We start from the raw sequence: 25,540 nt of genomic DNA, 5'->3' as shown, positions 1-25,540 counted from the left end.
CGTTCCAGTCATTGGCAGCAGAGAACTGGAAGGAAAGGCGGCCAAAGAAGTGTTGGCTTTGGGGGTGACCAGTGCAATATACCTGCTGGAGCGCGTGCTATGGGTGGGTGTTGCTATGGTGACCAGTGAGCTGAAATAAGGCGTGGCTTTACCTAGCAAAGACTTATAGATGACCTGGAGCCAGCGGGTTTGGCGACGGATATGTAGTGAAGGCCAGCCAACGAGAGCATAGAGGTCGCAGTGGTGGGTAGTATATGGGGCTTTGGTGACAAAACGGATGGTACTGTGATAGACTACATCCAGTTTGCTGAGTAGAGTGTTGGAGGCTATTTTGTAAATGACATCGCCAAAGTCAAGGATCGGTAGGATAGTCAGTTTTTCGAAGGTATGTTAGGCAGCATGAGTGCTTCTCTGTGCGAGCTCAGTACACCACAACAAAGTAGGCCCACAAACCTACAGCTTATTTACCCCTATATGAAAATCTAGGTGTGTCAAGTTGAAATCATATTTATTATATTTTGTCTGGAATTGAGTCATCTATAAGGAATGAATGGGCAAGAATACATGCTGAGGATTACTGACAGCATGTCGATGTTGAGCTCAATTGACATGTGCAAATTGTTATTTTAACAACAGGGGTTTGTAACAGTTTAAACATCAAATTGCAAAATGTAATGTTTAAACATCAGGAACAGATAGCGAGGCCATGTCATGAGACCTACACTATACAAAAGTGTTTAAAACCTTCCTTGACATAGACTGACCTGGTGAATCCAGGTGAAAGCTATGATCCCTTGTTGATGTCACTTGTTAAACCCACTTCAATGTGTAGATGAAGGGGAGGAGACAGGTTAAAGAAGGATTTTTAAGCCTTGAGGCAATTGAGACATGGATTGTGTATGTGTGCCATTCAGACAGTGAATGGGCAAGACAAAATATTTAAGTGCCTTTGAACTTGATATGGTAGTAGGTGCCAGGCGCACCGTTTGTGTCAAGAACTGCAATGATGCTAGGTTTTTCACGCTCAACAGTTCCTGTGTGTATCAAGAATGGTTCTCCACCCAAAGGACATCCAGCCAACTTGACACAACTGTGGGACTCAATGGAGTCAAAATGGGTCAGCATTCCTGTTGAACGCTTGACATCTTATAGAGTCTATGACCCGACAAATTGAGAATGTCCTGAGGGCAAAAGCAGGGGGTTGCAACTCAATATTAGGAAGATGTTCAGGCTAACTGTTGTAGAAGATAATATCGCATGAGCATTCCAAAAATCATGTTTATGTGTTTAGCCTAAATTCTTCCTGCCAAAATATATTTGACCCTAAACATCACCTATGAGCTTTAAACAGCTCTATCATTGGTCCCTATTCAATATCAGCACAAAAAAAATGCTACGGAAAATTATTTTATTCCATATGCTGAAACATGAAACACATGGGGTTAACATTTGTTTGAAACATTGTAAATGGGGAAGAATATCCAAACAACCGTATTGCCAAAATGATAAGATAAATCAAATCAATGACAGATGTGAGGCAAGATGCATGACGCTGTCAAAATAGTAACGTTATGCATTGAGAGTATCATTCTTTGAGGTATTCCCCACTGGCATAGCACACACCCCCACAAGGCGAGCTCAGAGATTCTTGTCCGGCAAGGAAGCTTTATTTATATAGTTATTTGAGCTTAAAATGTACATTTTTGGGGGGGATCATAATATTTATTCACCCTTTATTTAACTAGGCAAGTCAGTTAAGAACAAATTCTTATTTACAATGACAGTCTACCCCGGCCAAACCTGGACGACGCTGGGCCAATTGTGCGCCACCCTATGGGACTCCCAATCACAGCTGGATGTGATGCAGCCTGGATTCGAACCAAGTACTGTAGTGACGTCTCTTGCACTGAGATGCAGTGCCTTAGACCGTTGCGCCACTTGGGAAAAGATTTGTTTTAAGGATTTTAAAAATACATTAATTATTACTCATTTCCATGTCGGCTCTATGCCTGGAAATGCCCTTGTCCGGTGCAAAGGATTCCAATTTCAAACTGTCCAAAAAGTGTTTAATTTTTTTTATTTAAACTGTCAATATTGGATATTAACTGGAAAATGTTATGTAGTTTCTTGCAATATCCCTCTGTGACTTTAAAGAATAGCTCTCTCAAAACTGTGATTCCTAAAAGATGTGTCAGGGGGTTTGGTCAACTCCGCCAGATTTCTCTAAAATCCTAAATTAATCAGGAATGAGCAGGTGTAACCGATGTGAAATGGCTAGTTAGTTAGCGGTGATTCGCGCTAATAGTGTTTCAATCGGTGACGTCACTCGCTCTGAGACCTGAAGTAGGGTTTCCCCTTGCGTTGCAAGGGCCGCGGCTTTTGTGGCGCGATGGGTAACGTTGCTTCGTGGGGTGTCAGTTGTTGAAGGGTCCCTGGTTCGAGCCCGGGTTGGGGCGAAGAGAGGGACGGAACCTACACTGTTACACAGGGTCAGCATAAAGACCCCTTATTCATGTCCTCATTACATGTAGTGCAACAAGACCACTCATTGTTTGTAAAGTTATCAACTTTTGATAGGTTTAAACAAACAATATTGGAATCACCATGGTCAGAACCATAATCTGTCAACTGCATCTGCCTGATAGAAAATACATTTTTGTTCAAATATGCTACATTTTGTTAGGTTTTAGAATCATAAAATAACTGGAAAAACTAAATTGTCGTCTTTTCAAGTGGTATACACATACCACTTGAAAAGACGAAAAATGTACTATTCAACTCCGTAAAACAAACTCCATCAGATTTTTGTCTAACGTCAACTCCATCAGAACGCTGAAAGATCAGACAGAATGGTTGTTTTTAATAGGGTATTTTCAAATGAATCATTTTCTATATTTTACAAATGTATTTATCTTTTTTTTTTGACACAAATATGTCTGTCTTGAGTATCTGTTGTCAACTCCGTCAATATTTGAAGTCCAATTTTTTCTGGTCAATATTCTGAATAAATATTGCTCGGACCTTGAGAGGGGCCCACGAAACTGCGCTACAATACTGGTATTCCCATGTCGTTGTGGAATATGAAGCATTTGCAGGATGTAGGTATGCTTAATACTCAAGCAGAAACACGATAAATGCACAACGCATTTTCCAAATCCACAAAGTACCATGAATGGACAACACAGTATATGAGATAGCAAATGCGGAGGAATGCGTTCCAATGCAAAGCATGATGCACGCCCAGTACAACGTCAAATATCCTTGATCAATGTCCGCGCTGGCAACATTTTTACATGTTGGACTAGGGGCAGGGAGCACCAGGCAGTGTAGTATTACTACCAACCTTTATTTGCTTTAAAATCTGTTGTACCATATACATTTGGGTCAGTGCTTGGTACCACTCATTTGATCACGACACGGGCCACCATGAGAAATAGCCTAACGTTACACACACCACACTACTGTTTTATCGCTTCGCACATTAGCCGGTTAGCGCAGCACTACGGCCACAGATACTTTGGTATTATGGCTAACAACTATTATTGTGGGTTTTGAATTAAAAAAAAACTCGAGAGGGTTTGAGTTGTCACCATACCTTAATTGTGTGACATTAATCCAGAGCAGAGACAAGCATTAGCTAGCTGACGTTACTTAGCTTCCTAGCTAGCTAACAATCAAAATATTGTGGGGATACTAACGCTACTACCACTATTTAACTAGCAATATAATTTACCTTGTAATCCTTGCTGGCAGTTCCGATTGCTCACTTTGGATATCATCCTGTTCAGGACATATTTAGACATTTAGCGTCCATGTTTGCGGTCGTGTGTACCATAGAGTCGGTTTCTAATTATGAGCCAGTGCAGAGGTCTGTCGTATCAGTCCGCTTCTTGCTGGTTGGGAGGTTAGCTACAAACAGCTCCTTCGGTCGAGATGGGAAACTAAAACACTGTCGTACTTCCAGTGCCAGACCAAAAGAGCTCTCAGAACACAGAAAATTGCGCCTTGGTAGTGCTCTACTATTTTACTAATACATACAAACTAGTTATTAATTTGTTCAACACCCTGCCGTCTATTGTTGTGCATTTAAAAACACGTTTGCTGTGGCAATATTCATTATAAAACTAGAGGAAAGGAAATTGCGAGGGTAAAAACAATTGGTGGACACCCCCGCGTGCATGCAGCTGTTGGGTTTTGTTTACAGCTGTCACTGTACTGGAGACCAGTGAATCTGTTATGACAACGCGGATAATAATACAATATAAAACCAACCTTTGCCAGGATTTTTTATTTTTTGTAAAATAATGTGAAGGTACAAATATTTTCTTGTTAGGTTTAAGATGCAGTGGTTAGGAACAGTATTTACAACATACATGGGTTCCCTGGATATTACAATAAAAAAAAAGTAAAATAAACATTTAAATGTATTCCTCTGAAAACGCAAAATACATATGGTTTTGACCCTAAACATGAAGCAAAAATGTTTTTATTACAACCGTAAAATACACTGAACACAGCAATTAATATGGCCATCTCACTGATCCCTATCACACAACTTCACTGTTCAACAGTAACCCCTACTGGCAGTGTTATTGCCGTGCATGGTCTTCAACTACAATGTTATTGCATAACAGACAGATGCTGAGAGATCTATGAAGTTGTAAGCGCAGAGCCTCCACGTAGTCCTAAAAATCGGAAATGAAACCTCAGGTTCGTTCAGGCGTTCCTATAGAGGAAATTAATGAAGTTTGGGGCTAAACGCCGCAAATAAGGTCCGAGATTAACACATCCTTTGATGATTTTATATGCTTTGTTCGATGAGATAATATCTGTCTGTTAACATGACCTTTATGAATTATGAACCCTTTATGTGCTTATTTTGATTACATAAATGCTTCAAAATTCACAAAAAAATTACTTTAGGTGATGAAGATGATCTCATAGAAAAAAACATAAGATCTCCTAAGCTTGTGTTTTCCACACAGGCCTTGTTTTTTGCATTTATCAAAACAAACCCCCAAATAATTTCTCCATAGGCTTTGGCCAACAAGCCATGGTGGAGTAAGCCTAGCTCCATTAGTGCCTACAAAAAGACCACATTACTATTGCTCTCTATAGGCATGACAGCTGAAACATCAAATTGCAGCTGTGAAGAATTGCCAAGACGTGAGACAAATTCACTTAGTATAACTAACTAATACTGAGGGGGAAAACATAAATGAGCAAATATTGCTCCTTTTCTCAGTAACTAAAAACTGCAGTGTACACATTCAAACTTTTGGATGTACATGATGATTTTGGGCTCCTGAGTGGCGCTGCATCACAGTACTGGAGGCGTCACTACAGACCCTGGTTCGATTCCAGGCTGTATCATAACCTGGCCGTGATGGGGAGTCCCATAGGGCGGCACACAATTGGCCCAGCGTCATCCGGGTTAGGCTTTGGCCGGGGCAGGCCGTCATTGTAAATAATAATTTGTTCTTAACTGACTTGCCTAGTTAAATAAAAGTAAAATAAAACATTTAAATAATTGCCTGAAGAAAATGTTTCAACAAGCCAACTATATTGGCAAAGTGACCGATATCTCTCAGAGGTATTGAGTAACATTGATTTAGAATCTGTGACAAACAACTGGTAGAACAAATATGCTTCACCCTGGACTAATCAAGCAGGACAACCAATGGCGGGCGTGCTCTTGGGTTTTCAAATGACAAAGTGCAGAATAACAGTGAAAACAATAAAATGACTTTCTCTGCATTTCAAGTCTGTTCTCACACCAGGTGAAGATAGAGATCATATAATCATCACATCTCGAGTCAACTGCCAGCGCTGACCCTGAAATTAACTGGTACTTCATCAGAATACCCTTCAGACCCAATCCAAAATATACTACCTACACTTACATGATTCCTTCTAAACAGACAAGACATTTCATCCACTCTACCCTACAGTCCAATTAAAAAAGGCCTCATTCAAATCGCCATTATATAGCCTATCAATTCAAATATCACTTCAAACTAATCTTTTCAATTTTGGTTGGGAATGGTCCACAGTGCAGAACTAAACAAAATTAGAAAATACAGGAAACCTGCCACAGAAAATAAGGAACACAGGACTAAGCAATGCAGAAAAACTTGTAACACTTTCAAACTTTCTTTTTTTTTTATACCTCCTCATTAACAGCTAAATTGGAAATGCATTATTATGACTTTTCAAAATGACTTGTGGTCTTACCAACACCACCAGCCTAGTAAGAAGCTAGATAAAAACTCAGCAAAAAAAGAAACGTCCCTTTTTCAGGACAGTCTTTCAAAGATAATTCGTAACAATCCAAATAACTTCACAGATCTTCATTGTAAAAGGTTTAAAAACACTGTTTCCCATGCTTGTTCAATGAACCATAAACAATTAATGAACATGCACCTGTGGAACGGTCGTTAAGACACTAACAACTACCAGATGGTAGGCAATTAAGGTCACAGTTATGAAAACTTAGGACACTAAAGAGGCCTTCTACTGACTGAAAAACACCAAAAGAAAGATGCCCAGGCTCCCTGCTCATCTGCGTGAACGTGCCTTAGGCATACTGCAAGGAGGCATGAGGACTGCAGATGTGGCCAGGGCAATAAATTGCAATGTCCGTACTGTGAGATGCCTAAGACAGCGCTACAGGGAGACAGGACAGACAGCTGATCATCCTCCCAGTGGCAGACCACGTGTAACAACACCTGCACAGGATCGGTACATCCAAACATCACACCTGCGGGACAGGTACAGGATGGCAACAACAACTGCCCGAGTTACACCAGGAACGCACAATCCCTCCATCAGTGCTCAGACTGTCCGCAATAGGCTGGACTGAGGGCTTGTAGGCCTGTTGTAAGACAGGTCCTCACCAGACATCACCGGCAACAACGTCGCTTATGGGCACAAACCCACCGTCGCTGGACCAGACAGGACTGGCAAAAAGTGCTCTTCACTGACGAGTCGCGGTTTTGTCTCACCAGGGGTGATGGTCGGATTCGCGTTTATCGTTGAAAGAATGAGCGTTACACCAAGGCCTGTACTCTGGAGCAGGATCGATTTGGAGGTGGAGTGTCCGTCGTGATCTGGGGCGGTGTGTCACAGCATCATCGGACTGAGCTTGTTGTCATTGCAGGCAATCTCAACCCTGTGCCTTACAGGGAAGACATCCTCCTCTCTCATGTGGTACCCTTCCTGCAGGCTCATCCTGACATGACCCTCCAGCATGACAATGCCACCAGCCATAGTGCTCGTTCTGTGCGTGATTTCCTGCAAGACAGGAATGTCAGTGTTCCGCCATGGCTAGCGAAGAGCCCGGATCTCAATCACATTGAGCACATCTGGGACCTGTCCGATCGGAGGGTGAGGGCTAGGGCCATTCCCCCCAGAAATGTCCGGGAACTTGCAGGTGCCTTGGTGGACGAGCGGGGTAACATCTCACAGCAAGAACTGGGAAATCTGGAGCAGTCCATGAGGAGATGCACTGCAGTACTTAATGCAGCTGGTGGCCACACCAGATCCCGACTGTTACTTTTGACTTTGACCCCTCCCCTTTGTTCAGGGACATAATATTCCATTTCTGCTAGTCACATGCCTGTGGAACTTGTTCAGTTTATGTCTCAGTTGTTGAATCTTATGTTCATACAAATATTTACACATGTTAAGTTTGCTGAAAATAAACGCAGTTGACAGTGAGAGGACATTTCTTTTTTTGCTGAGTTTACATCGGCTCACTGTGGTAAAAGGAGAGTTTGCAAACCCACACTGTTACTGTTGGATAGGGGGCAGTAGTGAATGGGTTTTACCATAGGTTTGATACTCAAACCACTTCAACCACCACTCCTGTCAAAACAGATTTGCATTTGGCTCATATGATCAGTGTAAAAGCAATATGGTTGAAATAAAGCATTCCGGTAATTAGAGGTACTTCAATATCTGTCAATAAGGGGGTTAAACTCTATGTTAGCACAACTTCAGAACAGCACTACTTCATTTTAGGATGGATGTTACCACCAATCTATGATGTAACAGTTGCATCCAGCTTTCTATATCCAAATTGCAATGCTTGTGTTTTATTAAGTCTGTCAAACATGGCCTCTTTCAGTCCACACTGGAAAGAAGGGCTGATTTCCATAATCTTTGTCATTATGAAAGTTAAACGATATTATCTCAAGCACTCTAACTTCCTGTTGCTGCCACACAATGTCAAACTTACAGTAGTCGTTAGACACCAATATCAAACATTGTCACCAAAGCAAAATATGACCATTTAAAAAAACGATAAAAAAAGCAACAAAAAAAAGGAGAAAATGTAAATGTATTTTCAGTACAATAGTATGATGCAAATGTACTATTTGCAACTGTACTAAATAAAAAAATGTATTTGACAACTCCCAGACAGTCACACGAGACATGCACAAGAACACTTTGCATAGCAAATGGACTACATTGTTCAGAACCTGTTGCTTTTCAAATCATGCAACTGGTTTCAGGGTGTTGCGGAACCAAAAGGCTTATTTTCTTAAATATACTCTCAGTTATTTATACATTTATATACAAAGACATAGACCACCTTTAATTAAAAAATAAAACTTCATAGTAATAACTACTTTGTTAGATAAAAATATGTTACTATAATCTGGCTATGGCCCTTGCTGTGGCAAGACAGGTGCAGCAGGTGGGAGGGGTTAGAGGTGTCAATCACAGTGGCTAGGATTACCTGACTAAAACGGACACTAAAGCTCCAAGGCCTTAGAATAGTAGTAGCAGTTAAAATACATACTATGGCAAAAATGTTGCTATGCATTAGTCTACTTGGTTTTGGCCTTGCCGTTTCCCAATTCCTCAATGATAAAACATACAACTCCAATTCAGGTAATTGAAATGTATTGAGGGCTTTTCCTTTTCCTCTTCCATTTTCATATCAACAATGCCAATTCTCTTGATGGAAGGCAGACACTTTGTGAATAGCAAACATTTAAAAACAAACAGTCCCTAGTTGCTTTAAAGGGAATGTGCAGAAGAGGGTAGGTCTAAAATCTGAGGGGGAGATAGCAGGCACACAGGGGTGGTACATAGCAAAAGGTCCTCGGCTTAAACTTACTGAGAAGCACAATAGTGTAGAAGCAGGCTGGCAGAATGGCAACAGCTGCCATGTTGGGACATAAAAAAGAAAAAGAATACAAAAATATTTTGTCACACACCAGACAGGTGCAATGAAATGTGTTATTTTCTGTGTTGTTTTTATAGACAGGAGAGTTGGATAATGGATTCTGTGGACTACTTGGTTCAATATGAGGACAATATCCTTAGACGATTGATTTAGTAATTTTTTTAGATTCGGAACCATCAAGACGATTCAAGTTAACAGATGTCAAATGAGAAAGGTCAATTTAGCTGGGTCTTGAACACAGACACAGTGATAATCTTACAGATGAATATGCCGTCCAGACACGAAAATGGCCCCGTAAGTGCCAACTTGTCCGGAGGGACTGAGAATGTCACCTCTCCAAAAAAACACTTTCTTCTCTTGTCCGTTGAAAGACTGAACTATATCTGAACTATAGCTAGCAAGGTCCGCCATTGAATTAACTTCACCAAACTTAAATAAAATATAAACACTTAATGACATGTCAATTGGCAACTATTGGTTGAAGAGTCTCTGGTTGGGTTGATGTAATCCATAAAATACCCCAGATCTACCGTATGTTCTTGCAGTAGAAAGACGGCGAACATGGCCGATATTCCAGCCTCACCATACTGGCGTTGGAATGATGGAACACCGACAGACAAAGCCGAAAGACCAGTCGGGAAAGTCCTGTCTCGTAGAATGCATATTGTATGGTTTTTAAGACAGCATCTTCAAGTGTAAGTGACCTCATGCGTGATCCCTGCGTTTATGCATTATCCGAAGTGCATTTGTTTACATGCAGATAAGACTCGTACAAGCTAATGCCTATATTTTCTTTTTTTTTCTCTTAAGCATCACAAGTGCATTTTCAATAAATGCCTGGATGTAGCGGAAAGAACCTTAAACGAACTTGCTCCACCACTGACATGTCAGTCCTGTCCTCCAACCTTCCTCACCACCACACAAAAAGCATGTGGCGAGGTCCCCACTAGACCAGGTGCCTCCAACTCTGGTCCTGGAGAGCATGTAGAATTATATTCAAGCCCAGCACTAACACACCCAATTCAAATAATCAAGGTCCAGATTTAAGACAGTGATTAGCTGATTATTTGACAGGTGTATTAGTGCTGTGGTAGAACAACAGCCTGCTCCCCAGTTTCTCTCCAGGACCCGTCAGAGATCCCTGCACTAGACTGTCCAAAACCTCCCACCTGACCTTTTTTTTCGCAGATGCTGTGGTTGGGTCAATCGCCAAGGAGGGGGAAACAAAGCAGGGCTCAACCCCACCTGTTCCACTTCAGTCTGGGGTCGTTCCAACCCCCTTCCCTCCTCACTCCTACGTATCCACTCCTGGGGGGGGGGGTCACTTGAGGCGGTCGGAGCGGAAGGAATCTTCCACGGCAGGGTCAGTCAGCATGAGGTCCCCATCCAGCATGCCCAGCCCCTCAAGGGCCAGGGGGTCCATCCTGAGGGGGTCATCCAGGGCAAAGGAATCCATCTCAAACCCTGGCACGTGGGACAGGGCGCTGGCGATCTCTTTGGAGAGGCCCAATGAACTGTCTCCTGGTGAAGAAAGAAAATAGGGCTAGTAATACATAATAATAAATGTTCCATTTAGCAGACGCTTTTATCCAAAGGGACTTACAGTCATGTGTGCATAGGTTTTCGAATGGGTGGCCACAGCGGGAACCAAATCCACAACCCGTGACATTGTAAGTGCCATACTCTACCAACTGAGCCACTCAGGGTTAGTGTTAGTTGTAGCTATAATTATGTACTTGGAAAGCATTCCTCTCCTACAGGGGAGTAATAGCCGAAGTGTTAGCCCAGATCTCACCTGTGAGGATGATGTTAGGGACGTTGTGGCATCCCTCTCCCCCAAAGTTCTGGTTGTTAAGGTGTTGCCTATCCCCTGAGTCGTGGCGCTCCAGGAAGCCATGGTTGGGGTGGTAGGATTCCTCCTGGCCTTTTCCACCACTCCCACAGCCCAAGCCACCGTGGTTGAACAACAGGCTGTCTCCCGGAGTCTCCATGTTGAACTGAGACGAGGACAAAACACCAAACGTGAATTCAGGCAGACAAATACAGTACAATAGAACTCAGCAATGAAAGCAGAGGTACAATAGTCAATACAAATATGAGCCTGAGAGAAATAAAGTGTCTGCAGAAATGGCATACCTGCTGGTTCTGTCTGGAGGCGATCTGCAGGCCCAGGTAGGGATCATCCAACAGAGAGTTTAACAGTAATGTGTCCTACAACACAAAACACAGGTACTTTAGTGTAAAGACAGAACAACACGTCATACCAAGTTATGTTGAGTGACATCACCTACAACATGACTGTAGCAGTGAAGTGGGGCTTCATTGATGCTTCATCCAACAGGCCAATTTCACTGTGGTCCCAATGTCACAGCTCTTCAGCACACTAAGACAGTCAGCTCTCTGGACTGCTATTAATAGAGACATTCAACAACAGAGCCCAGGATCCATTTCACCTCACTTGGGCATGACATCAGCGTTCCCTCAAGTTTCACACACCGCATTCTGCAGCTAAAAAAAATTGTGCGCATTTTCCATGTCAGAAGGATGTTGTGAAACAATCTCCAGTGGCAAGTTATGGATCCAAGTTGAGACTTGAGTGAGCATTGGAAATGTATTGAGAAACTATACAGGTCCAGGAAATGTGAAGCATCAAGTAGGAAATTATTGAGCCACAGTTATAACAAGATGGCCTCTTGAATAGCCCAAGTTCTGTTTTAAATACAGTACCAGTCAAAAGTTTGGACACACCTACTCATTCAAGGGTTTTTCTATATTTTTACTATTTTCTGTATTGTAGATAATAGTGAAGACATCAAAACTATGAAATAACACATATGGAATCATGTAGTAACCAAAAAGAAGTGTTAACCAAATCAAAATATATTCTATATTTGACATTCTTCAAAGTAGCCACTCTTTGCCTTGATGACAGCTTTGTATTCTCTCAACCAGCTTCATGAGGTAGTCACCTGGAATGCTTTTCCAACAGTCTGGAAGGAGTTCCCACATATGCTGAGCACTTATTGGCTGCTTTTCCTTCACTCTACAGTCCAACTCATTCCAAACCATCTCAATTGGGTTGATGTTGGGTGATTGTGGAGGACAGGTCATCTGATGTAGCCCTCCATCACTTTCCTTCTTGGTCAAATAGCCCTTACTGTTGAAAAACAAATGATAGTCCCACTAAGCCCGAGCTGACAAGGTAAAAATCTGTCGTTCTGCCCGAGCAAGGCAGTTAACCCACTGTTCCCCGGGCACCGAAGAAGTAGATGTCGATTATGGCAGCCTCCCACACCTCTCTGATTCAGAGGGGTTGGGTTAAATGCGTTAGACACATTTCAGTTGAATGCATTCAGTTGTACAACTTACTAGGTATCCCCTTTTCCCTAAGCGCAAACCAGATGGGATGGCATATTGCTGCAGAATGCTGTGGTAGCCATGCTGGTTAAGTGTGCCTTAAATTCTAAAATTACTGACAGTGTCACCAGCAAAGCACCCCCACACCATCATACTTCTATACTTCACGGTGGGACCACACATGCAGAGATCATCCGTTTGCCTACTCTGCGTCTCACAAAGACACGGCAGTTGAAACCAAAATTCTCACATTTGGACTCATCAGACCAAAGGACAGATTTCCACCAGTCTAATGTCCATTGCTCGTGTTTCTTGGCCCAAGCAAGTCTCTTCTTATTGGTGTCCTTTAGTAGTTGTTTCTTTGCAGAAATTCGACCATGAAGGCCTGATTCACGCAATCTCCTCTTTACAGCTGATGTTGAGATGTGTCTGTGACTTGCACTCTCTGTGAGGTGCAATCTGAGGTGCAGTTAATTGCCGATTTCTGAGGCTGGAAACTCTAATGAACTTATCCTCTGCAGCAGCGGTAACTCTGGGTCATCCTTTCCTGTGGCAGTCGTCATGAGAGCCAGTTTCATCATAGCTTTTGATGGTTTTTGCTACTGCACTTCAAGAAACTTTCACAGTTCTTGAAATGTTCTGGATTGGCTGACCTTCATGTCTTAAAGTAATGATGGACTGTCGTTTCTCTTTGCTTATTTGAGCTGTTCTTGCCATAATATGGACTTGGTCTTTTACCAAATAGTGCTATCTTCTGTATACCACCCCTACCTTGTCAACACAACTGATTGGCTCAAACGCATTAAGGAAAGAAATTCCACAAACGAACTCTTAACAAATTGAAATGCATTCCAGGTGACTACCTCATGAAGCTAGTTGAGAGAATGCTGAGAGTGTGTAAAGCTGTCATCAAGGCAAAGAGTGGCTACTTTGAAGAATCTCAAATTTAAAATATATTTTGATTTGTTTAACACTTTTTTGGTTACTACATGATTCCATGTGTGTTATTCCATGGTTTTTATGTCTTCACTATTATTCTACAATGTAGAAAATAGTAAAAATAAAGAAAAACCCTGGAATGAGTAGGTGTCCAAACGTTTGACGGGTACTGTATATCCCATGACAGCAGAGTAATGTGTCAAGTGTAAAGAGATGATATTATACTATTTGATACTTGAGGATGTCACACACTAAGAGGCTGAACAGTGATCAATTTGCATGGCCAAATGTATAAATAAATTAACTGATTACACAAATATACAATACAAAATAGTGAGCTAATTCTAGCTAGATGACAGAGTAAACTCTTTAAAAAACATGTCCTGGTGTGACCAGAAGCCATTGGGCTGGTTATGGTCTTGATAATAGCTGTACAGATGATTACATCATCCAGACCATTCTAGTTGACCTCAGTTTCTATCACAACCAACGTTTACAACATTGCGCTTACTTTAAGCACCATGCGTTTACAAAGACATCAAACCATGGTGGCTGTCATGCCCCAGAGAGGTGATATAGGTTAACCGTGACGGACCGATAGTAGGAGGACAGAGGAAATTGTGGCTTTATTGGGCCAATTGGCGGCAGTGTGTTGTGTGTATGGGCTGGCACTGACTCCACTCACGTTGCAGAGGCCCAGGTCTGTGGCCAGGGAGTGGCTGATCTGCTGCCTTTGCTGCTCCATCTGCTGCTGTTGGTCTTGCTGGTCCTGTTGTTGCTGCTGCTGCTGTTGCTGTTGCTGCTGCTGTTGTTGGGTTGACTGCGGGTCTTGCGTCTGCATGCACTGAGAGTTCTGGCCCTGCTCACCCTGCTTCTCAATTTTGACTGACACCCTATGCTGCTGCTGCAGGTGCTGCATCTGCTGGTTCTGGGCATTGCGCAGGTTCTGCAGGTGCAGCTGCTGGAGGGCCTGCTGAGAATGGGCACATTGCTGCTGGTGCAGCTGGTGTTGCAAATGCAGCTGATGGTGTTGATGCTGTTGTTGATTTTGTTGTTGCAGTACCACGGACGGCTGGGAGAGCTGTTGTCCTACCTGAGAGGCCTGCTGGGGCTGATGGGATGCTGGAGGTCCTGGCTGATGAAGCTGCTGCTGGGGTTGGCTGAAGGGGTAGGGAGGGAGCCTCTGGTCCATGGGGAGTTTGCTGGTGTCCAGAGGGACACCCTGGGAGGAGATAAACACATTGATTGGAAATGGAATACGAACTCAATTGGCATGCAGGTCAGCCAATGTTATGGTGCCGTGTAGGCTTGGGCGGTTTACAGTATAAACTATATATATATATATATACACACACCAGGGTATTTTGAAATACCCATGGTATGATTTTCAATACCGTCAAAACAATTGGGCTATTTTTCATCAATTTGAATATGAATATATATATATATATATATATATATATATATATATATATATATATATATATATATTTTTTTTTTTAAATAACTACAGTCAACTTGTGCACTAGGTTAATAGATAAAGCAGCATTAACTACCCTTGTATGCTGACGAAAAGGGCAGTTTAGTTAAAAACTAGCAGTATTTCAATGTACTCAATTCATCATAATTAGGAGTACAGCGCCATCTCCCATTCCTGGATTGAGGTACGTTTTCTGAGCCATATCTCGCGCCGGCTCCGTGGCGTCCACATTCTGGCATTGCACAGTTCCAACCAGAGAGAGAAGTAATTAACGTCTAGTCAGGTTCTTTTGTATAACTAAGTGGCTAGCTTGCAAGGTCAATCTTATTGGTTACAGCAGAGACAAATCCCCTCCTGGATCAAGATCCCTGATGTCTACTATTTGTTTTGTGTGTGCAGCACAGGAACGGCATGAAGGTATGAACATCTGGATACCGCCCAACCCCAGGGCAGTCTTATTCTGGCCTATGTGATTAAATCATGGTAAAAGGAGAACGTAGGTAGACATTACCTGTGTTATGGAGGACAAGTTAGGAGAGATGGTGGGGGAGAACTGTTTGGAGTGGTGCCGGCGAGACTCCCCTCCCATGGGTAGGATCAGAGGGGAGAGCTGAGCTCGTCTCCGTGGCAACGTGCTGAGAGGCGACTGCCCCTGGCTAGTTAGTAGTGGCGAATAAGAGGAGCACGAGCCGGACCCTCCCACCCCGCTACTGTAACTAGGGTTACTGGCTGCGGTCTGGAGGGACTGGCCACTCAGGGAGGAGTTGCTGAGGGAGGAGTGCAGGGATTGGTTGCTCAGGGAAGACTGGAGGGAGGGGGAGGAGCTAAGGGAGGATTGCAGGGAAGGGTTGCTAAGTGACGAGTGCAAGGAGGTGGAGCTGAGGGAGTTGGGGAAGGAGTGGCTGCTGAGAGATGATTGGATGTTGGGATTGCTTAGCGAGGACTGCAGGGAGGGGTTACTGAGAGTGCCCTGAAGAGATGCCAGGAGACCTGTTCAAATAAACAAGACCGATAAACAGATTTGAATATAGAGCTACATAAAATAAAACACACATTTTGAGTCCTGGTGTGAAAAGTTGTGGTAATGCGTACATAATAGACTGAACAAAAATATAAACGCAACATGTAAAGTGTTGGTCCCATGTTTCATGAGCTGAAATAAAAGATCACAGAAATGTTGCATATGCACAAGAAGCTTCTCTCTCAAATTTGCGCACAAATTTGTTTGCCATTGAAAAGGAGTGGGACAAAATTGTACATGCCACAATCAACAGCCTGATCAACTCTATGCGGAGGAGATGTGGGAAATGGTGGTCACACCGGATACTGACTGGGTTTTCTGTTCCACACCCCTACATTTTTTTTAAGGTACTTTATCTGTGAGGAACAGAAGCATATCTGTATTCCCAGTCATGTGAAATCCATTGATTAGGAATTTATTTCAATTGACTGGTTTCCTTACATTTCAAATAACTACAATCTTTGAAATTGTTGCATGTTGCGTTCATATTTTTGTTCAGTGTAAAGACTACAAACATCTAAAATTCAATGAAAATGTATTGCAACATTTCATTGTTTTAAAATGTAATATGACAAACTGCAAACCCAGTTTGTCTCCTGGCGATCATATCAGGAGGTACAATGCTAGCTCAGACCCCTGAAGAGGCCCTGAGCTGCAGGGTGCATCTCAAGAGTCAAACTAGGTTTCCTTTCATCATCTTCTATCCTTAAATTTGCACTGATGTGAAAGAACTAGAATAATAGCAGCAGATATCTGGTAAGCATTCACCATACTGTTCACCAGTTTCCGTCAGTGACGAAGAGACGAGACGAGAAGAGCAAGCCACCTCAGACTATTGACATGCACCCTAGGCCTTGCCTCTAGACTGAAGTTAACATTTCCTGTGTGGTCGGCCAAATCCCCTCAACACACATAAGGTCAGTAGGGCCATATAAAATCTGTTTAATTTCTTGCCTGATTGCGGTTAGTTATTTTTACACAAATTCTGTTGAGTTTTACAGATCTCTGTTTTCCCCAGTTTCTTTCAGGCTTTCACTCTCCAAATGACACTTGAATTGAAAAACAACTAGATGGGATTTTAAGTCCACAACAATGCTTAAACCACATAAGGAGACCATTTTTGAGGTCTGGGAATTGTTTTTGAAATGTAGATTTTTGGGTGTAGTTGCCCTTTAATTCCAGCAAGAGGCTGTTCACCTGTGCTTTTGTTATGATAGTTTGCAAAACAAACACCCACTGGACTGATGAAAATAATCATGATATCATTCAGCCAGGTAGGCATAGGCTTTGTTGTTAAGATTTAATTTAGAAGGTTTTTGGGAAAGCCTTTCCATCTACCAGAAGACTGTTTTCATTAGCATCATCGCTAATAGCTACACAAAGAGGTAACTGCGCGCACCGTACATACACAGATGGGGGAATTCTCATTGCCTCTTCAGAAAGTTGTAGAAAATACAAATCACTGATGCATTCTGTTCATGTCTTATGATAAACCTGGGCTAATTAATAAAATGTTCAATACATTTAGTTGACTCCCTACTAAGTTCAATAAAAAAAAATTATACTGTTGAATTCCGTTTTGTCTGGATTCTCTGATTCTGTCCGCGTTCTCTGCATCCGGGATTTTATAGGGACCTAGGACAGCTACTATTTCAGAATGCACAGCCCTGCACTTTACCTCCACTTTCTAAATGCATCTTAGACGCGCCCACCTAAATGAATATCAGCCTGTCTCCCTCTTGCACCAACACCCACTAGCTTCCTCCGTTTGATTCACAACTTAGACATTTTAACTAGTGTGACGGAAAGGGTTGTATTGTTCCTAGCATGCCTGCATGAGCGCGCACACTAACATACACTCAAGAGAGAAGTGCTGAAGATCAACATGGCACACATACTCTTCAGCCTCTGTCCCACAGTCCCTCCCTGTACCTGGCGAGTGGCGGAAGGCATTGATGCCCAGCTGGGTCAAAGTGGAGGCCAGGTTGCCCGTGCTGCTGCCCCCACTCAGGGACAAAGGGTAGCCTGGCTCGTCTGGGTCCAGCGGGGTGGGCAGCGGCGACGGGAAGTGCAGGCTGGAGAGGTCGGGCAGGGAGCCCCCCGTGTTCAGGGCTGAGGGAGCATGGGGGGTGCTGGACTGCTGGTCAGGGGAGGGGAAGATACTGGAGGAGGAGATGGAGAAACTATTTAGAAAGAAACCACAGTGGTGTCTCACATTCGTCAAGAATTAGACACTGGGGCGCGTGTGATTTCCAGACAGGATGACCTCAGCGTCCCAGAGCTAAACTGATCCACACCCAACAGCAGCCTCCAGACCCACACAGAGAGACAGAGAGAGACAGAGAGAACGACAGAGAGAAAAAGAACAGAATAGATCGAGAGGGGAGAAAGCGAGCGAGAGAATAAATTACAGAGGAGAGAGAACGAGAAAAAAAAGAAAAAAAGAAATGGGGAGAGAGAGCAAGTGAAGGAAGAAAAAAGAAAGAATGGAACGTTTGTGTAGTGGACAATCTAAACCCCAGCTATGAGAGAAAGATAAAAGAATGCGCAACGAAAGTCACGCTAGTCATGACGAAGAAGAGGAGGATAGACAAACAGAGGCTGAAAACAGAGGAAGATATTTCAATTGGAAAACAAACGGTGATTGAGCTTGAGGCTTTTACATCAACAGAAAGTGTTCAACAGAAAATCAGCCATGCATTCATATGTCATACCTGAGGGCACACACTAGCCATAGTACAATACTATGTCCTATCAGACTCCCCTCCATATATTGCTGCTTCACATTAAATTAAACAAATTACATTAATGTAAGCAGCAACAACAAATTCCATTAGTTCTAAATGAATGCACAACATCGCAGGTTTTTAATAACTGTGTGTCTGCACTGAAACAGATTACTGTAGATAATTAATTGTGTGCAAACTTCTAGAGCCACAGACATTTTCTCATAAGTTATTCTCTCCTGTGAGAAAAGCTGTAGAAATGACTTGGATGTGTTTTAGAAGGATTTACTTACTTGATACCGGGAACTTCACAGGACTTGGGTCGAGAAGACAGCAGGGGCAACTTCTTGGTGTCCCAGGGCTTGAGCAGTTTGCCCTGATCCAGAATGTTCTCCTCAATGGGGGGAACTGGGTACGGAAACACTGTGGATGACAAACAACATGATTGAGGAAATCAATGTCTCCTAGTCATAAGGATTTCTTTCCATTGTCAAGATTATTTGTGGTGTGTTTAAAGTCCGACAGAATTGTTAGTGTACAGCGAGTGTGACTGTTAGACTCACTTCTTCTCCCCTCTCCTTCACTCTGACCTAGAGGAGCACAGAGAGATACAAGTCAGAGTAGTGAGGCAAACTGGGAATGGGCTTAAGGCACAATCACACTTAAACAATTATAACAATATGGTCATTTAGCAGACACTTATCTCAGTGGCAAACCCTCAACTCCCACTCCGATTTGTTGACTAAAAACATATGCTGTTGGTTTAGTCTTTAGTGAGTCCTCACCAGTGAGTCTGCCCTGAGGGGTGAGTGTGTGTCCAGCGCTGAAGGGGTCTCCTGCAGGGGGGTTCATCACACTGGTGTGGAGGGCAGAGTCTGAGTTGGTCCTGTATAGAGAAAAAGCATTAGGAGAGGAGAAAGATATATCCAGGGGGGTCTCTTTCCATTGCCACATCAACCCACATAGACCAAAACAGGAACCAACTACTCAAGTCAATCCATGACTCATTAGAAAAGTCCTCCGGTAAACACATCATGACAATCACCACTTTACTTTTACTTCTGCTCAGCCACAAACTAACTCCATCCATGATATATTGGAACTCAGTCTTAAATATCAATTCATTCAATATAAAAAGGATAAACTCATTCCATATACAAGCTCTTGAAAGATCTTTGAATGGTCATATATTGCACTGGCACAATCGTCTGTTAATGTCTGCCCCAGGACAGTGAGTTGATGCCCTTTGTTGAGGGGGAGAAGAGATGATAGATGGAGAGGGTGGGATTCACCTGTTGAGTGCCATGGTGGGGAGGTGAAACAACTGGCTTTTGTCTCCTGGGAAGTTGCCCGAACAGTTCCTTTTGTGATCAACAACAAAAATGGACGTTATTCTCCAGAGAAGGATTAAAAGAGAGAAAAGAAGAGAGTGAAGGTTTGGGACGAACGGCGAGCATAGGAGACGCAGAGAGGAAGAGAGGGATACTGACATTCTACAGAACACATGGCCCATCCATAGATGCTTTTTTTTATAGAGAATATTGAGTGCATTTGTGGGTCTGTGTTACTGCATGCTCATGTGCACAAATGTATGCATTCACAAGAGTGAGCTTGCGCTCATGCGTGTGTGCTCATGTGCTTCTGTAAGACTGGCTATTATGAAAGAGGTTCTTAAATTCTCTGCTAAACCGGGGTCTCGCAGCGATCGGTTCACGTCAGTTGAATTTACGAAGATGTTTATCAGTGTTTCCAGCCCCAGTGCTGATCTGGAAAGAATCGCACAGATTTGTGCCAAATCCACCAAACAAACAAACTTTAGGAGCAGCTCCCTCCATTCACCTGATTGATGGAGGCTATTTCCCAAAGCGCAGCATCCAAGCGAGCAGGGATGAGAAACGCTGGTTTAGAGCGGCCTTCATTTCATTCATGCGTCAACGCTGCTTTATAAGTCATCTCGACATGCCTTTATTTTTTCAGAGAATAAGATAAAATGGAACTGTTGGGAGGTGTGTAAGAGTCGTATAATTTCATGTCAAAGCCAGTTTCCCTTTCTCAAAGAGTTTGTCCTTTTCCATTTAGCAGAGAAAGAAAGAAAAGAAAAAAAGAAAAAAAAGAGGACTGGCAAGAAGGGAAAAGAGGTGGGAGTTTCGTTCCAAAACTTGAAGAAAAAAGAGTGTAAGTGTATTCGGATGCCAGAAAAAAGGGAGGAAAGTGGAGAAAATAAAACAACTAAAAGTTCTGAAAAGCAACTAAATTCACGACTATGAAGGAAAGCTAAAATCAGGCATCTTGTTAGTCAGTCCCAATCGCGTTAGCATGCATTGTTACCGTGAGACCAAGCTATAATGCTGCAGAGAAAAACAACTAAACACAATACATAAAAGATAAAACAGGCTCCCTGAGGACACCCATGTCTCTGCAGATTGGGGTCCACTCTAGATCATTACCTTCTCCAACTGGTGTCCGGAGGCGGGGACAGATAGGCTGAGTTGTACGGAGAGCTGTCCACCTGAGGAGCACACAAGTCAAGGCAACAACTAAATTGTTACACTTTTTTACTCTTCTCATCCACAATCAGAGATTAACAACCAGGGATTTGGTCAGCACAACACAGAAAATGACAAAATAATATATCATCAAAGCAGTCCTTTGCCTAAGTAGAGCAAAACTCTGGATAAGCTCCTAGATTGTGCAACAAGGTCTGAAGATGTTCTTTTGTGTTCTATTGTGAAGGATACTTGTTTCCTGTAGGGGCGCACTGGGGAGATGAAGCGTCTGTCTCTCTGGACCCGCTCTACCAAGCCGTGGTGCCGTGTGGAGCGACTGGAGTCCAGGTTAGAGTGGAACAAACCCTAAGAGGGGGACCGATGATGGAAACAAGTAGGAGAACAGAGAAACAAAGGGAGAGAGGATAAAGAGGGGTGCAAGAGAAGAGGGAGAGACGCCATGGTGTTTAAATTGGTGTCAAGTGATTGTATGGATAGATTTTTAGGCTATATATATATTAATGTGGACCCCCACACACACACACACACACACACACACACACACACACACACTGAGGATTAAAAAAAAGGTGAAACTCTCTCACCTGAAAGTCGCCTGGGTTCCTGCCGATCTGATTAACGTTGGGTAGGGAGCCCCCATAGTACGGGCCCTGGGTTCTAGCCAGACGCACTTTCTGAGCCTGGATCTGGAGAAAAAAGAGGAGATAAAGACTTTATGAATACCTAATGTCTTTTGTAAGACAAACTGCAATACTTGTGCCCTTGACATACTTCACTGCTGGATTGCTGCATAGCCTACACAGAGACAGAAGCCACATCAGTGGATTGAGATAATCAAGTGGGTAACAAGGTCCTCAAGAGTTTGTTGTAGTGTGCTTTATCACCTGCAAAGCTGGGGTTGTCCTATGTCATGATAGAATGTTTGAAATGAGCTGGCCCGTTCTTTTAGTAAGACACTATCTGGCCATTTTCATTAATGACAGCCAAACATCTTGGTGTCTTTTCAGACCTTGTTCTTTTGAGTAAAAGCTTGACATTTTATAAGATGTGCTGTCCTGCCTCTGACATCTTTCATGCAGTCTCTCAACCTTTAAAACAGATGGCAGTGAGTTAGTTCATCATTGTAAAAAAAAAAAAAAAAAGGACAATCACTCACAGGGAAAAACCACAAGTATTGAGGAAAAGCTGTTAAATTATTATTTCTAAGAACAATAAGAACTTTGAAAACAGTCACAAAGCAACAATATCCCCACCAGCATATTAGATATTACTAATAACACCCAGGAGTTGCCTAATACATTCCAAGTAGGACAAAACATTTCCAGTGAGGTGACAGTGAGAAAATACTGCTTTGTGTGCCTCCCAAATGTGACATTGGCAGTGTAAAATATTATGACAGCAGAAGAATTTGAGACAAGGTCTTCATAGGACATAAGATTAAATCTGCCCTTACAAAGTTCCCTTCTAAAATGGCTTCATATGAACCACTACTGTTCCAGCATACAGATAAGATAGACCTACTGTGTCATATTTTACGAACCCATCTAAAAATTTCCAAAAGCCTTAAAGCTTGAATACTTAATTTTGAAACTGCGATATTACAACAACAAAGAAGTTAACAAACAGTTTCTTTCCCCTCTGACATCATTGCACGAGTGACAGAACAGCAGAATATGTGATACAATTTTTACTATGATGGGTGACGCTCCTCACCTTCGCTTCGTCAACAAAACAAAAGCGATAACAACGGCCATGGGGCGGAAGGTGGCGCCGTTTACTGCGGATTCCATCTTTAAATCCCCTTTCTCTTTTGCAGGCGAAGACGATTTAAGTAGCTAGCACTTTCAGTATTCATCGCACTGATGACAAAATGAATTATCCACACATATACAGGTTGTACAACCAAACTGATTCATAAATACAATGAATGAACGGAAGTGGTAACGGATTTACACAGACTCAGATTTTTCACTTTAAAATGTATACCAAACAAAAAACATTGATTTATAAGTTTAATTAACAAACCATAGAACTCTATTCACAAGTACTACTTTTAACAATTTCCACTGAACATTTTACAAAAGCACATTTACAGGATGGGGGTCCAAAGTCTGAAAACAAATACAACTGAGTGAGAATTTACCATAATTCTGTTATGAAACTTTGCGCCTGTACAGTTTTTCCAGTAAAATGTTTTTTATTTACTATGTAAATTGTTCAAAGTAGTCATTGTGCATAGAATTGTATGGTTTGTTAAACTTTGAAATCAATGGTTTTTGTTTGGCATACATTTTAAAGTGAAGTCTCAGCGTAATTCTGCATTACTCTAATCCATAGTTTGTGCCTTCTCTCTCGCACACACACAGCACATCAGTTTCACAGCATGCTCCGTCTCCATTTACCAGTAACCGCACCCCTGCCTTGCTATTAGGCTGATTGGACCACCCTGACAAAAAGTATATTAGATGGGGAGGTTGTAAAGGACAGGACTCAAAAGGAATTCCCAGAAACGACAGTGGTTGAGATGGCAAAGGGGAATTACCGTGAATGAAGAAAGTGGGGTGCTATGAGGGGTTTGGATGAGTCAGTGTAAGACTTGAGCCCTTGAATGTGCTGCCCAACAATGCAATTTAGGAGGGTGAGTCGTCACTGAATTTGATTTGCCCACTCTTCTCCTTTCTATTCCTCCCACTCAGTCTGCATCACATTCACCTCAAAATGTATAGGATATTCATAGAGGGGGGAAATTCTGGCCATTATCATGTTTCTAAAAGATTGAATGTTCAAAAAAATATGTTGAATTCATTAATAACCAAATGAATGATTAGTATCGGTTTGAAAAGCAGTTCAAACTTTATTCACTTCAAATTGAAAGATCCTTAGATTGAACTCTGGGGTGTATTTATTATGTCTTGCAACGGAAACACGTTAAAGAATCAAACGTACACAAACAGAGCAAACGATGAAAAACGGGGAGGGACCTACCTGAATTTGTCCAATAGAAACTAGTTTTCGTTGAACAAAAATGTATGTTTGGAGTAAACGGTTAACGTTGCTAAACGTTTTGGAACAGAATCGGCGTACTTAATACAGCCGTGGAGTTCCTATAAAAACACAATTTTGTGAATGTTAAACTCAGTGGAAAAATAATGGAGTGGGTTGCAGTTATGCCAAGAGTTTGCAATCTGTTCTGCTGTGGTGGTTGACAGCAACCACTATGTGCCACTTCACTTGATGCACCGTCTGTCTGACAAACTAGCTAGCTAAGCACCGAAAAACTAACGTTAAGCCAAAACATGGCTGGTAACTAACGTTATCAACCAGTCACACAGTTCAGCAGGTTTGAAAATGTATTAAAACAGTTATAACTAACGTTACAATGTCTCATTAACATTAGCTTGCTAAGTAGTTAGCTAGCTAACGTTAAGTAACGTAACGAACTAGTTAACATTAGCTATGGAATTTGAAATACTACTTAGCCACATATGGCTAACTCAGGGCTAGCTTACTAGTTTATTTACTTTAACTTTAGTTAACTAGCTAGCTGGTTCGCATTACACTTTTGACAAGTTAGATAAGATAGCAATCAACATTGTAGTTAGCTAGTTAACGTTAGGTAGGTGAAATAACTAGAAGACATTTAAACTCCAACAGATAAAATGCAAATCGTGGATAACGTTCATTCTTGGCTAGAGTTCGCTCGCTAAACGTTATATTGGTTTATCATTTTCGTATTTTTTGTTTACTCTCTTGTCAAGCCCCGGGCCTGTACTTACTCCAGCTTTCCTCTCCTGCCGCCCCCCTCCGACTTACCCTGGTAGAGGTGATGTCCATCATAACCTCCTGAAAAGCGGCAGTCTCTTCAGCCTGACGTTGGGTATGTAGAGCTATTTTCTCGCTAAATTTCCGAGGGTTTGATGCTCCGGACCCAGCACCCGAACTGGGTCCTGCTCCGGGTCCACAACCGCCTACATCCGTAGCAGACATCTTTGCCGAACGACTTCACGCAGTGGGATGATCTGACTTGGTCGTCACTAACGTTAGTTACTATAGCCACAAAGTGATACGGGCCGCCTATTTCTACAATTTATCTTCTTAAAATGTGATTTTAAACGTAACATTAACACAGTTAACCTTAAATGAAGACCAAAAAGCTATTTTTGTTTTCATGAATTTGTACGACAGACAATTTTGACATTGTAGCTGTGGTAACTAGCTAGTCGAAACCATCTGACTTGGAGGGGGAGGAGAAAGTGAGCGCCCAAGCCAATCTGGGGCATGTAGTTTATTTGGTTTAATTTTTTTTTATGTACG

At 42.3% G+C, this 25,540-nt stretch overlaps 2 protein-coding genes across 4 annotated transcripts in view; both read right to left on the bottom strand.

Moving 5' to 3' along the window:
• Nucleotides 1-4,211, bottom strand: part of LOC115179866 (DENN domain-containing protein 4B) — a 44,823-nt gene extending 40,612 nt beyond the window's left edge. The window contains exon 1 of one of the 2 annotated variants that reach the window (XM_029741744.1): nucleotides 3,734-4,211. The gene's annotated coding sequence lies outside the window, so the exon portion shown is untranslated. The remainder of the gene's footprint in view (nucleotides 1-3,733) is intronic. The other variant, XM_029741754.1, reaches the window with a different exon arrangement.
• Nucleotides 4,212-8,934: 4,723 nt separating this feature from the next.
• LOC115179832 (CREB-regulated transcription coactivator 2) lies at nucleotides 8,935-25,297 on the bottom strand. Of its 2 annotated transcripts, XM_029741659.1 has the most exons (14): nucleotides 25,040-25,297; nucleotides 21,811-21,912; nucleotides 21,458-21,571; nucleotides 21,167-21,228; nucleotides 20,012-20,080; nucleotides 19,505-19,605; nucleotides 19,283-19,309; nucleotides 19,013-19,142; nucleotides 17,926-18,155; nucleotides 15,484-15,962; nucleotides 14,178-14,714; nucleotides 11,333-11,407; nucleotides 10,992-11,193; nucleotides 8,935-10,717 (listed from the first exon to the last, which is right to left on the bottom strand). In XM_029741659.1, exons 1-14 carry the CDS (start codon nucleotides 25,211-25,213, stop codon nucleotides 10,518-10,520), a joined length of 2,502 nt encoding a protein of 833 aa, XP_029597519.1. In that variant the 5' UTR covers nucleotides 25,214-25,297; the 3' UTR covers nucleotides 8,935-10,517. The 2 variants fall into 2 exon arrangements, with proteins under 2 accessions (XP_029597519.1, XP_029597529.1); XM_029741669.1 differs by lacking the exon at nucleotides 20,012-20,080 and having other exon boundaries at nucleotides 25,040-25,222.
• Nucleotides 25,298-25,540: the final 243 nt, after the last annotated feature.

Source organism: Salmo trutta, chromosome 3 (genome assembly GCF_901001165.1).
Source record: "Salmo trutta chromosome 3, fSalTru1.1, whole genome shotgun sequence".
NCBI classification, from domain to species: Eukaryota; Metazoa; Chordata; class Actinopteri; order Salmoniformes; family Salmonidae; genus Salmo; species Salmo trutta.
The sequence above is the reverse complement of the archived record's forward strand: the minus strand, read 5'-3'. Positions and strand labels throughout refer to the sequence as shown.